General features: G+C 52.4%; 1 protein-coding gene across 1 annotated transcript; it reads left to right on the top strand.

Annotated features, from left to right (window-relative positions):
• The first annotated feature begins 293 nt into the window (after positions 1–293).
• Positions 294–11,322, top strand: MRPS9 (mitochondrial ribosomal protein S9). The gene is made up of 11 exons (XM_061574332.1): positions 294–488; positions 2,188–2,406; positions 3,199–3,261; positions 4,417–4,447; positions 6,601–6,680; positions 7,112–7,197; positions 7,520–7,595; positions 8,804–8,975; positions 9,350–9,458; positions 10,219–10,388; positions 10,789–11,322. The coding sequence occupies exons 1-11, from the start codon at positions 294–296 to the stop codon at positions 10,878–10,880; spliced, it is 1,293 nt and encodes a 430-aa protein (XP_061430316.1). The 3' UTR covers positions 10,881–11,322.
• Positions 11,323–11,549: the final 227 nt, after the last annotated feature.

The following is an 11,549-nucleotide window of genomic DNA, read 5'->3' as shown; positions in this document are numbered from 1 at the left end:
TTTGGTGATTTGGCATCTTAACACAACTCCTGTTTTATATCGACAGAAAGGCTAAAACCTATTCTTATACAGATTGTGATGGCTACTCGGCGCGCAGGCGCGTTGAGGCGCACTGTAGGGAGTAGTAAGATGGCGGCTCGCGCACTGCTCGGCAATAGTAAGATGGCGGCTGGTTGCGCATGCGCATTGAGGCGCACTGGGGAGTAGTAAGATGGCGGCCCGCGCCTAACGGGAGTAGCAAGATGGCAACTCGTCGCGCATGCGCGTTGAGGCGCACTGTGGGGAGTAGTAAGATGGCGGCTCGCGCGCCTCACGGGAGTAACAAGGTGGCGGCTCGGCGCGCATGCGCACTGCGGTCTCCGTGCAGGTGCTGCAGGAGTAGCAAGATGGCTGCGCCCGTAGCGGCGTGGTTCCGCGCCTCGGCCTCGCTGCTCAGGGCTCGCGGTTCGTTCCCCGCTGCGGGGAGACGCGGCCGCTCCCTGGTCGACGTGAGTTTTGTATTCGTGGCACCCGCGAGAGAGCGTCCGTCCGCTCCTCCTGTTGCGGCGCACTGCTGGTGCTGCCGTGAATGTCATTGGTCCCGCCACGGGAATGAGGAATTGTCACCGCGGGAGACAAGCGCCGTCCCCGTGTTCGCCTTGAGCGGGGAGACGCGGAGAGACGCGGTGTGGCGCGGGTTTCACGGGGCCCTGCCGCCATCGGTATAAGAGGTCGCGAGTTGACATTCCGGGTTCGAGTTAACTCAGCCGATGATCATTGACGCCCCGCGGGGCTCAATATACCGGGTAGAAGCGTGCGTGGAGTCAATTTGTGGATTTTGTTTATTGAAGGGAGACGGCAGGCATATCCCCACCCTGGTAATGTGGAGTTTCCAGTTATAGCTCTCAAGCATTTTGATGAAACTGTTTCAGAAGGTCGCGTCGCTGGCTCTCGTCACCTGCCCCGTGACCTCACGGTGCCCCGCGGCGCACGGCGCGGGGGCGATGTGGCTCGCGGTGCCGGTGATTCGTATTGATGCTGCTGGCGATGATGATGCTGTCGTTATGGTGATGATCCTGCCCTGGCGATGATGCTGCTGTGATGAACCTGTCATGATGATGCTGCTGGTGATGGTGCTTTCCCGGTGATGATGCTGTCGTTATGGTGATGATACTGTCCTGGCGATGATGCTGCTGTGATGAACCTGTCATGATGATGCTGCTGGTGATGGTGCTTTCCCGGTGATGATGCTGTCGTTATGGTGATGATACTGTCCTGGCGATGATGCTGCTGTGATGCTCCTACTGGCGATGATGCTGTCCTGTTGATGATGATGCTGGTGATGAACCTGTCATGATGATGCTGCTAGTGATGATGCTGTCCTGTTGATGATGATGCTGTGATGATGTCATGTTGATCATGATGCTGCTGCTGTGATATGTTGATGATGCTGGTGATGAACCTGTCATGATGATGCTGCTGGTGATGATGATGATGCTGTGAAGATGTCATGTTGATCATGATGCTGGTGATGAACCTGTCATGATGATGCTGTCCTGTTGATGATGTCATGTTGATGATGCTGGTGATGTCATGATGCTGCTGGTGATGATGCTGCTGTGATGTCATGTTGATGATGCTGGTGATGGTGATGTCATGATGCTGCTGGTGATAATGATGACGTCATGTTGATGATGTCATGTTGATCTTGATGCTGCTTGTGATGATGCTGCTGTGATATGTTGATGATGATGATGCTGGTGATGAACCTGCCATGTTGGTGATGATGCTTATGAAGTTTTTTTGCTGGTGACGGTGCTGACAATGGTGGTGCTGGGGAAGACAATGCCACTGGTAATGTTGCTGCTGTTGGGATGTTGTTACATTTGAAGATGACGTTATTGCTATTGGTGAAGTCACTGGTGGTAATGATGACAAAGAGGCTGGTAAAAATGTCACTGCTCGTGTTCATGGTGCGAGTGATGATGTTGCAGCTTGTGAAGGTGATGATGTTTCTGCTTTTGTTTTATGTAACTGATTATTAATTTAGTCCGTGTTGATGATATTGGTGACATTGCCACTGTTTCTGCATCTGTCACTGTCACCCCACTTCGAATCAAAAAGATGCTGCTGCTGTTGATGATAATTTTACGACGTCTGCCGATTAAGATAATGCTGCTGCTACGGCTACTGCGCGTGAGCGTGCAGGCGTGCGTGCGCGGAACAGGCGCCTGGCTGAGCTCCCGGCGCCCGTACGTGGCCGCCCGTCCCGGCTCCACCGCGAGCGGCGGCGGCAGCGGCGGCGCCGCCGACCGCCTCTCGGAGGAGTTCCTGGCCCAGCAGCTGCGAGACTACGAGCTGGGACGGCGCCACCTTGCCAACATGATGGGCGAGGACGAGGAATCCTTCACGCAGGAGCACATCGACGTGAGGAGCAACGCACGCACCACGCGCGCCGCGCTGCTGCCGAGACGCTGTGCCGGCACTGCTGAGGGCCCAGACCGGGAGTCTCGCTTGGTCTCAATCCGTTCATATGGGCCGGGTCAACGTCACTGATCGAGGACCCCCAGCGATTTTCGGTTCAAGCTCAGGGCGGGGTTTCGTTGGGAGTTCTACTGAGCATGCACCGTTGACTATTTAGTCTCAATACCTGGGCCTGGTCCTTCATATCTCAGGGGTGATGATGTTACCACTGAGAGTCGTCACTGTTCAGGTTCTGGGGCTGGATTGTGCTCACCCTCCACAGCTGATGGATATTCCCAACGGGAAAACACGTGGTATAACATCTATTTAGAAAAACCTCATTGATTCTCAAGACTCGTTTTAAGGAGGTGCCTGCGTGAGGATGTTTTGACAAGATAATTTTAAGGAGTAAAACACAAATTGTCCGTAAAGACAGTTTTATGGTCCCACTCGTTCTCCTGCCGTCTCCGGGCCAAATTGCAACACAGTCAGTCTGGGAGTCTCAGCATGTGTGTGATCCACTACCTCCACAGGCATACATCGCACCCACCCTCGTCCCATATACACCGTGCAAGCTCTTCAGCTATGCTGGCCAAGTGTTCTGACAGCCATTAGAGGTAACCACAAACCTGGGGTTTGAACCGGTTTCTTGTGAGTTGATGAACCACTTCTTTCAAGCTGATCTCCCATAGCAGTGCCAAGGTGTGCAATTGAGGGATGCAGTACAAAGGCTGACGCTGTTTGTTTCTCTTTCAGAAAGCGATTGAATATCTCTTCCCCTCGGGGCTGTTCGAGAAGAAGGCCCGTCCCATAATGAAGGTATTGTAACGCGTATCAAAAATCTCGTTTGTTGTTTCTCATTCCGCACTGTGTGTGTACGTGCAAGTAACTGTGTGTTGATGTCAAAGGTCAAAGTGTCTCCGCTCAAATGAACTGGAACAGCGCTCATTTCTATTGGTGGTTCTGAGGCAGTAGTGAAAATTCCTCCTTCCCGTGGTGTTGCCCAGTCCCACAAGTTAATGCTTATTTTATCAACTCCAGAGGGATGATGGTCTGAATGGATATCTGAATGGGTTGCAAGCACGGTCTATGGTGCTTCCTGACCTGTTTGGTGTAGAGGGCATTTCAGCAAATTATTGCAACAATAAAAATCAGTGACTTTCCCATGCAGAGACAGGCCTTCTCCATAGAAACAAGCAAAATCACAGCCCCATGTTATACTCTCAGCTGACCCGAATGGTTTTTATAGCTACAGAGGTCTGTTTCTGTATGTGTATTGTATTTATATATTGCATCAATGAGGAGTGGTAGCGTAGCGGTCGGCACACTACACCACAAAGTATATATCCATAGTTCGATTCCCATCTAGAGCTAACATTAGTGGTTTATATCTGAACCGGTTCTGGGCCTCCCCTAGGTCGACTCAGCCTTAAAGTGAGTACCTTGTGCAATGTGTAATCATCAGCACTGGGGAGAGAGAGGTGGCCACACCATCCCCTCGTACGGAGTGCCGGCATTAACAGGCACTCGTTAACTTGCACCCAACAGAACAGCCTGTGAGCACGATACAAGGAATTGTTGTCTCTGTTATACACGCGGCACCAGGAGAGAAATGGGAAAACCCTTGGGTGAGCTTGAGAGGCGTTATGAGCCGAGACTACGTCACCTCACCCAAAAAATGAATTACGAATCGTAATACGGTTAGTCCTCGCTTCATAGATGTTCACACAACGCATTTTTGCGATAGGACATTCCGTTGGGGAACACTTTTCACACACCGCGGAATTTCTGAGCGGTTGACCACGAACTAATTTTTTGAGCTGCATGGCTGGGCGGTACGATACAGTACGCAGAACGATTTAACCCAAAAAAAACCTCATGGATCCACCACCGTGTTAAGCGAGGACAAACCTGTACACGAATAATCGCATCCGAGTGAATGTTACGCTCATTTACGTTTCATTTGTTTTGCAGCATCCAGAGGAGATATTCCCCAAGCAAAAAGGTACGGAGGCGGAGTCCGTGGTTGGATATTTACGTTTGGCGTTTCACGCAGAGGCTCCCAAAAGTCACCTGAACAACAACGCAGCAGCACTCCTCATGCTCAGAAGCCTCTTATCCCCAATTCCTGTTTCTTGCGGGGGCTTGGCCGATCTGTGAATTGTTCTGCTGGCAGGCTATTTCTCCCACAGTTATAATAAGGAAACTGTTGTATGTTTTTAGAAAGCTTTTTAATTCATCATGCAAATTGCATCTCGGATCACAGCCGTAGTATTTGTAACTCGCGCAGATTTCGCACGGACGCGTGGGGAACTTGAGGCAAGCGAGAAAGCGGGCAGCGCAACAGCCGCTAACCAATAATTGCCCAAGCTCTGGGGTGCTATATTGAGATTTTAGACTTAATTTGGAGCTTTCGTGACTGCAGGAATTACTCTTTGGTTCTTTCGGTAAAGTCACGTAGAAAGAGAAAATAATAAATTAAATACTAGCATACGACATTTCGATTGCAACACAAGCAATCGTCATCAGGTATAAATGAAATAGAAACACAAATCTAGTATACTTAGAAATGTAATGTAATACAACAGAGAGTCGGATAACATAACAGTCAACACCCTACCTGGTTGATTACGTTCTTCCTGAGAATGCTATTTTAGGCCAATCGATTAATGAGCGTTGAGCATTTATACGCTCATAGGAGGAAGGAAGGAAGGAATGAATAAAGGGAAGCCGTTTCCATTGTCTCTTTATTAGTGGATAAGGAGAAAGAGTTATTGAGCAATAGCTCGGTCGGCTACACACGGGGGCCAATCGATTAGCAGCTCGCCCTGTTAGCCGCTAGATTGTTAATAAGTCATTAAAGGTTTTTTTGTTAATTAAGCTAATAGGCTAAACACCTCCGCTAATTCGCTGTTTGGTCTGCAGCAGAGTCCACGTGTCTAGACAGGACATCCAAGTGGTTAGAGAGCCCCAGTCAGTGATCATCAATGCTCTTGAGATATGGGTGTGGATGTGTGCATGTGTGTGGCGAGTGGTTGCCTAGCGGTTGGAGCACTGCGCTATGAACACGGCAACTTGAGTTCGACTCGTGGCCTGGGTTGACATCATTTGTGAGTGATATCCAAATTGGTCCTGCCTTAAATGAGTACCTTGTGCGGTGTGTAAACATCAGCATCCTCTTGTGTGCCACGCAAGCCTGAATAGGTGTTCACTAACATCACTCGGCATGACTGTTAAAGACTGAGTTTTTTGTGTTTATATTCTTTGGTTCTGTCGGTAAAGTCACGTAGATAGAAAAATAATAATAAAAAATAAAGTAAATAAAATTATAATAAACAAAGATCCACTAATGTAGACTGTAGCCTGGTTCTTAACCGGAGTGAGTGTACTGGCAGTCTATAATGTAGACTGTAGCCTGGTTCTTAACTGGAGTGAGTGTACTGGTAGTCTATAATGTAGACTGTAGCCTGGTTATTAAGCTGGGTGAGTGTACTGACAGTCTATAATGTGGACTGTAGCCTGGTTATTAAGCTGGGTGAGTGTACTAACAGTCTATAATGTGGACTGTAGCCTGGTTATTAAGCTGAGTGAGTGTACTGACAGTCTATAATGTAGCTTGTAGCCTGGTTATTAAGCTGTTTGAGTGTACTGACAGTCTATAATGTAGACTGTAGCCTGGTTCTTAACCGGAGTGAGTGTACTGGCAGTCTATAATGTAGACTGCAGCCTGGTTATTAGGCTGGGTGAGTGTACTGGCAGTCTATAATGTAGACTGTTGCCTGGTTATTAAGCTGGGTAAGTGTACTGGTAGTCTATAATGTAGACTGTAGCCTGGTTATTAGGCTGGGTGAGTGTACTGGCAGTCTACAATGTAGACTGTTGCCTGGTTATTAAGCTGGGTGAGTGTACTGGCAGTCTATAATGTAGACTGTATCAATGGTTAATAACCAAACTACAGTCTACATGAGTTTATTTTTATTCACTTTATTTTGTATTATTATTTTATATCTACGTGACTGAAAGAACCAAAGAATAAGAATTCCTGCAGTCTCGAAAGTTTTAAGTTAAACGTTATTTGTGTTTTTTGTTCGTGTGTGTCTGTCCGTGTGCATGTGCGTGTGTCTGTCCGTGTGCGTGTGTCTGCGTGCGCGTTCCCAGTCATCCAGTGGGGAGAAGATGGACGTCCATTCCACTACCTCTTCTACACGGGGAAGCCCAACTACTACACCCTCATGCACGTACGTACCTGTGTGCTGGTACGCACGTGTGTGCTGGTACGCACGTGTGTGCTGGTACGCACGTGTGTGCTGGTACGTACGTGTGTACACGTACGTGTGTGCTCGTACGTACATGTGTGTCAGAGAGTGTGTGGGGTGCGGTAGTGCAGCGGATAGCACGCTGCACTACGAACCAGGCAAGCCGATTTCGAGTCCCGCTCACGGTTAATTCCGTTGATGGTGATCTGAACCGGTTCTGGGCATCCCCTAGGTCGACTCAGCCTTAAATGAGTACTTGTTACTACGTGGTAAACACCAGCACTGGCAAGATAAAGGCTGACGGGCGTGGTGTTGGCAACCCACCCACTTTCAACGTTCAAAGGTGCTCGTAAACAGCACTTGTCCCAACACCCTGTTAAAGCTATACGGGGGATCTTTGTCTTTGTTTGCAGGACTTGTACTCCCAGCTGCTGCAGGTTGAGGCTGAGGAAGACAAGATGAGGAGCAAAGGTTACACGTCCGGTGACGCTAAGCCTGTGTAAGAGTCGCACCACAAGAACAACAACAGCGCCAAGAGCAGCAGCGGCTGGGTGGTGGCGCTGTGGCAACGCTCGCACCACGAGAGCAATAAGTCCCTGGGTTCAATTCCCGAATTGGGCGCCGTTCTGCGTGGAGTTTTGTACGTCATCTTCCCCCTGTTGTGTGCGTGTATGTTGAACTCTGTGTACCGTGTGACGCGGCATGGTGAGTATCACGGTGAGTCTCAGCGCTGTGTACCACGGCGCGCTGTGTTCCGTGTGACGTGGTGCGCTGCGTACCACGGTGAGTCTCACCGCGTGTCTGCCTACTGCCGTGCGCAGGGCCCTGCCGAGCAGCCGCTGGGTGACGCAAGAGGAGCTGGAGCAGTCGCTTAACGAGCAGCTCAGCGAGCATGACGTGCGTGCTCCTACCCCCCCCCCCCCAACGTTTACCGTGCATTGTGGGTACACAGTCATCCCCCTTGCGCTCTCACCGTGCATTGTGGGTTCACAGTCGTCCCCCTTGTGCTCTCGCCGTGCATTGTGGGTACACAGTCATCCCCCTTGGGCTCTCGCCGTGCATTGTGAGTTCACAGGCCTCCCCCTTGTGCTCTCGCCGTGCATTGTGGGTACACAGCCGTCCCCCTTGGGCTCTCACCGTGCATTGTGGGTTCACAGTCCTCCCCCTTGCGCTCTCACCGTGCATTGTGGGTTCACAGTCGTCCCCCTTGCGCTCTCGCCGTGCATTGTGGGTACACAGTCCTCCCCCTTGCGCTCTCGCCGTGCATTGTGGGTAGACGGTCCTCCCCCTTGGGCTCTCGCCGTGAATTGTGGGTTCACAGGCCTCCCCTTTGTGCTCTCGCCGTGCATTGTGGGTACACAGTCGTCCCCCTTGCGCTCTCGCCGTGCATTGTGGGTACACAGTCCTCCCCCTTGGGCTCTCGCCGTGCATTGTGGGTACACAGTCCTCTCAGAGGCAGCCGCCCCTCGTGAGATGCCTGGAAGTTTGGGGACGCGGTGATCTTGAGCTGGAGGGGCGGGGGTGTGCGGAACAGGGTAGGCAAGCTTGTAGAATGAGGTTGATGTGGACATGCCTCTGCATATATGCGCGTGTATCTGCCTTTGTGTGGATATACACGTGTGTGTGTGCTCGTGGAGTGGTGGCATAATGGTTAGCGCTCTGCGTTGTGAACCCGACAACCGGAGTTTAGTTGCCGGCCACAGCTAGGTAACATTTGTACTGGTCTGGGGCCTACTCTAGGTCTACTCGGCCTTAAATGAGTACCTGCTTCGGTGTATAATTATCAGTACTGGGAAGACAAAGGTGGCGAGGTATCTGCTATCTAAGGGATCTTTGCCATTTGTGCGTCCACGTGCGAGTTTTGTGTGAGTTTATTCAATTTTTGGGAGAATGCTTTTTTTATAATAGAATTGGCCAACACTCAACTGTGAGTTTCTCCTGAAAACAAGTCTTGAGACTCGTAGGAGCTTTTCTGAATAACTTGCACCGCCCCCTTGTGCGCTATGCCGGCCTTCATAGACGCTACCCGCTAACGGCACTTGCCCCAACGGTCTGTCGATGCCACACGCGGAATCTGTGTCTGTGTTGTGTGCGCGTGCGTGCAGTACGCGCGCTTCGTGCGGCTGGGCGAGCGAATCGCGTCGCAGCCGTTCCCCACCGAGGCAGCGCGCGAGCAGCTGCTGCGCTTCCGCGTGGCGCTGCAGGTGCAGTCGCAGCAGCAGGAGATCCCGGAGCGACGCGTGGACCAGGAGGGGCGCGCATACAGCGAGGCGCTCGGTAACCGCACGCACGCACACACGCACGGGCAAAGTTCCCCCGCACAGCCTTTCATAGATTTAAAGTGCCGTTATAGAGCACCTAATAAGGCGCGCATTCTTGTACACTTGTGCACACACACTACCGCACGTACACGCACTCAGGTGCGGACAATTCGAGCCATGCACACACACGCACCTACATAACCACGCATACTTTCACACATACACACGTAACCAACCGTGCTCATCACATGCGCGGGGTAAGGACGACAAACTTGCCACGGCGCTCAACACGGGTATTGAGCGACCGGACCCGCGTCTTGGTTTCTGTCGACTCTCGCCGCCTTGGCCGGGCGTGCGATTGAGCTCGCGAGTGTCTTCGGGCCTCCGCAGGCTTCCGGAAGAGGGCCCGGGCCAAGGTGACACTGTGGGAGAGCGGGTCGGGGAAAGTCACCGTCAACGGACTGGGACACGTCGACTACTTCCCCCAGCTGCAGGACCGGTGGGGACCCGACCCACGTCTCCACGCGTGGCACGCGGCCCTAGTGTGCCAAGTGGCCAGCAACAGACAGCACAGACAGTACTCTCCGAGTTCTAGTCGATAAGGGCATAATGCGTTTGTTGAAGTGAGCGATATTATAATGAGAAGTTGGGAAAAGAGACGACGGGAAGGAATTCCCAAGCGAAGCAGTGGGAGGGAAGGAGCAGAGATGTGTGGTGAGTGGTTGGATCAGTCAGAGTGGGTGGGTGAATGTTGTTGTGGCCTGCAGTGTGGTGAGTGGTTGGGTCAGTAAGAGTGGATGAGTGAGTGGGTGAGTGTTGTTGTGGCCTGCAGTGTGGTGAGTGGTTGGGTCAGTCAGAGTGGATGAGTGAGTGGGTGAGTGTTGTTGTGGCCTGCAGTGTGGTGAGTGGTTGGGTCAGTCAGAGTGGATGAGTGGGTGGGTGAGTGTTGTTGTGGTTTGCAGTTTGGTGAGTGGTTGGGTCAGTCAGAGTGGATGAGTGAGTGGGTGATTGTTGTTGTGGCCTGCAGTGTGGTGAGTGGTTGGGTCAGTCAGAGTGGATGAGTGAGTGGGTGAGTGTTAGTGTGGTGAGTGAACATGGTGAAGGAATCGATGAATGAAGTTCACACGGGAACATGAATACGCATCACCACTGGGAGGACAAACGCCTCGTGTGCCATGCCGGCTTGCTTTCTAACAGCACTCGCCCCGACGGTTGCGAAGGCTACGTGGGGGACCTTTGTCTCTGTGTGCGTGACGCAGAATGCAGCTGATGTTCCCGCTGCAATTTGCGGGGCGTCTGGGCGCGCACGACGCGGAGTGCGAGGTGAGCGGTGTGGGCAGCTCGGCGCAGGCCGGCGCCGTGCGCCACGCCCTCGCCCTCGCGCTCACCACCTTCCTGGAGCCACACCTCATCGAGGGCATGCGCAGGGGTGAGTGGGAGAGTGTGTGTGGGGAGCAGTCGTGTAGCAGTTCGCACGCTGCGCTGCAAACCCAGTGACCCCAGTTCGATTCCCGCTCACGGCCAACACCAGTGACGATTATCTAAACCACTCCTGGACCAGGCCTCAAATTAACACCTGGTGCGATGTGTAAACTTCGCCACTGGAGAGACAAAGGCAGCCATGTGTGGTGCTGGCCGGATACCCCCTTTTTGCCGTGCCGGCCTGTATAGGTGCTGCTGACTAACGGCACTTTCCCCAACAGCCTGTTAAAGGCCACGTGTGCACGCTAGCGCGTCTGTGTAGCCCCTGCAAGAGGCTGAACGCTGGGTCTGTTCAATGTTCTTTGCATTCCAAGCCTGGGTCTGACTCCCATCTCTCCTGCACTCAGCCGGATTGTTGACCAAGGACCAGAGAACGAAGGAGAGGAAGAAGCCGGGACAGGAAGGCGCTCGCCGCAAGTTCACATGGAAGAAGCGCTAGCGCTGCCGCCTAGCGCTTGCCGCTAGCGCTTGCCGCTAGCGCTTGCCGCTAGCGCTTGCCGCTAGCGCTTGCCGCTAGCGCTGCCGCTAGCGCTGCCGACGCGCTCACAGAGACAGCTGGCGCCCACGGGGCCGGTCTCCACAGCTCCCGCATTGCAGCCGCTCCCTGTTGCCACTTGCAACGTGCGTGAGGATTTCTTCTTTTAACAGAGCCACGCACGTACAGCGTCAGCGGTCTTTGCCAAACGATCCCAGTGCTGAGAATGTAGCTGCCAAGTGGCTCGATCGGGATCGCACGCGGCAGCAGCGGGGGCACCCATTGTCGTGGAAAAACGTGACAGGACCCTGCCGCTGAAGACTTGAACTCCCTGCGGCGCGGGTAAACAAACGTAAAAATAATAACTACAGGAATTATTTTAATAAAAAGAAAATCGAGCATCAACTCCGTTGTGTGAGTGTGTGTGTGCGCCTAGCTCGGCTGTGTGACGCGAGCCGCCCTGTGCGTGGTTAACAATCGTAGCGGTGCACAAGCACTACCAACAATAACAACAGCTCGCTCCTCGGTAGCAGCGCTGGAGAGTCGGCGACTCTTCGGGTTATGGGCCAATTCATAGAACATTTCTGGCAAACGTCAAAATAGTTTGAGGCTTAAATAGTGAGAAAAGTGAAC

The sequence above is a fragment of the Lethenteron reissneri genome, chromosome 55, assembly GCF_015708825.2.
Source record: "Lethenteron reissneri isolate LAM-NWPU_2019-01 chromosome 55, ASM1570882v1, whole genome shotgun sequence".
Lineage (NCBI taxonomy): Eukaryota > Metazoa > Chordata > Hyperoartia > Petromyzontiformes > Petromyzontidae > Lethenteron > Lethenteron reissneri.
The sequence above is the reverse complement of the archived record's forward strand: the minus strand, read 5'-3'. Positions and strand labels throughout refer to the sequence as shown.

Bases quoted from the DNA above. Each gene is read 5' to 3' on its own strand.
- MRPS9 (XM_061574332.1), top strand. From the start codon at position 294: ATGGCGGCTCGCGCGCCTCACGGGAGTAACAAGGTGGCGGCTCGGCGC. The intron at 489-2,187 runs GTGAGTTTTGTA...GTGAGCGTGCAG, and splicing joins GCGGCCGCTCCCTGGTCGAC to GCGTGCGTGCGCGGAACAGG. The intron at 7,198-7,519 runs GTAAGAGTCGCA...TGCCGTGCGCAG, and splicing joins TCCGGTGACGCTAAGCCTGT to GGCCCTGCCGAGCAGCCGCT.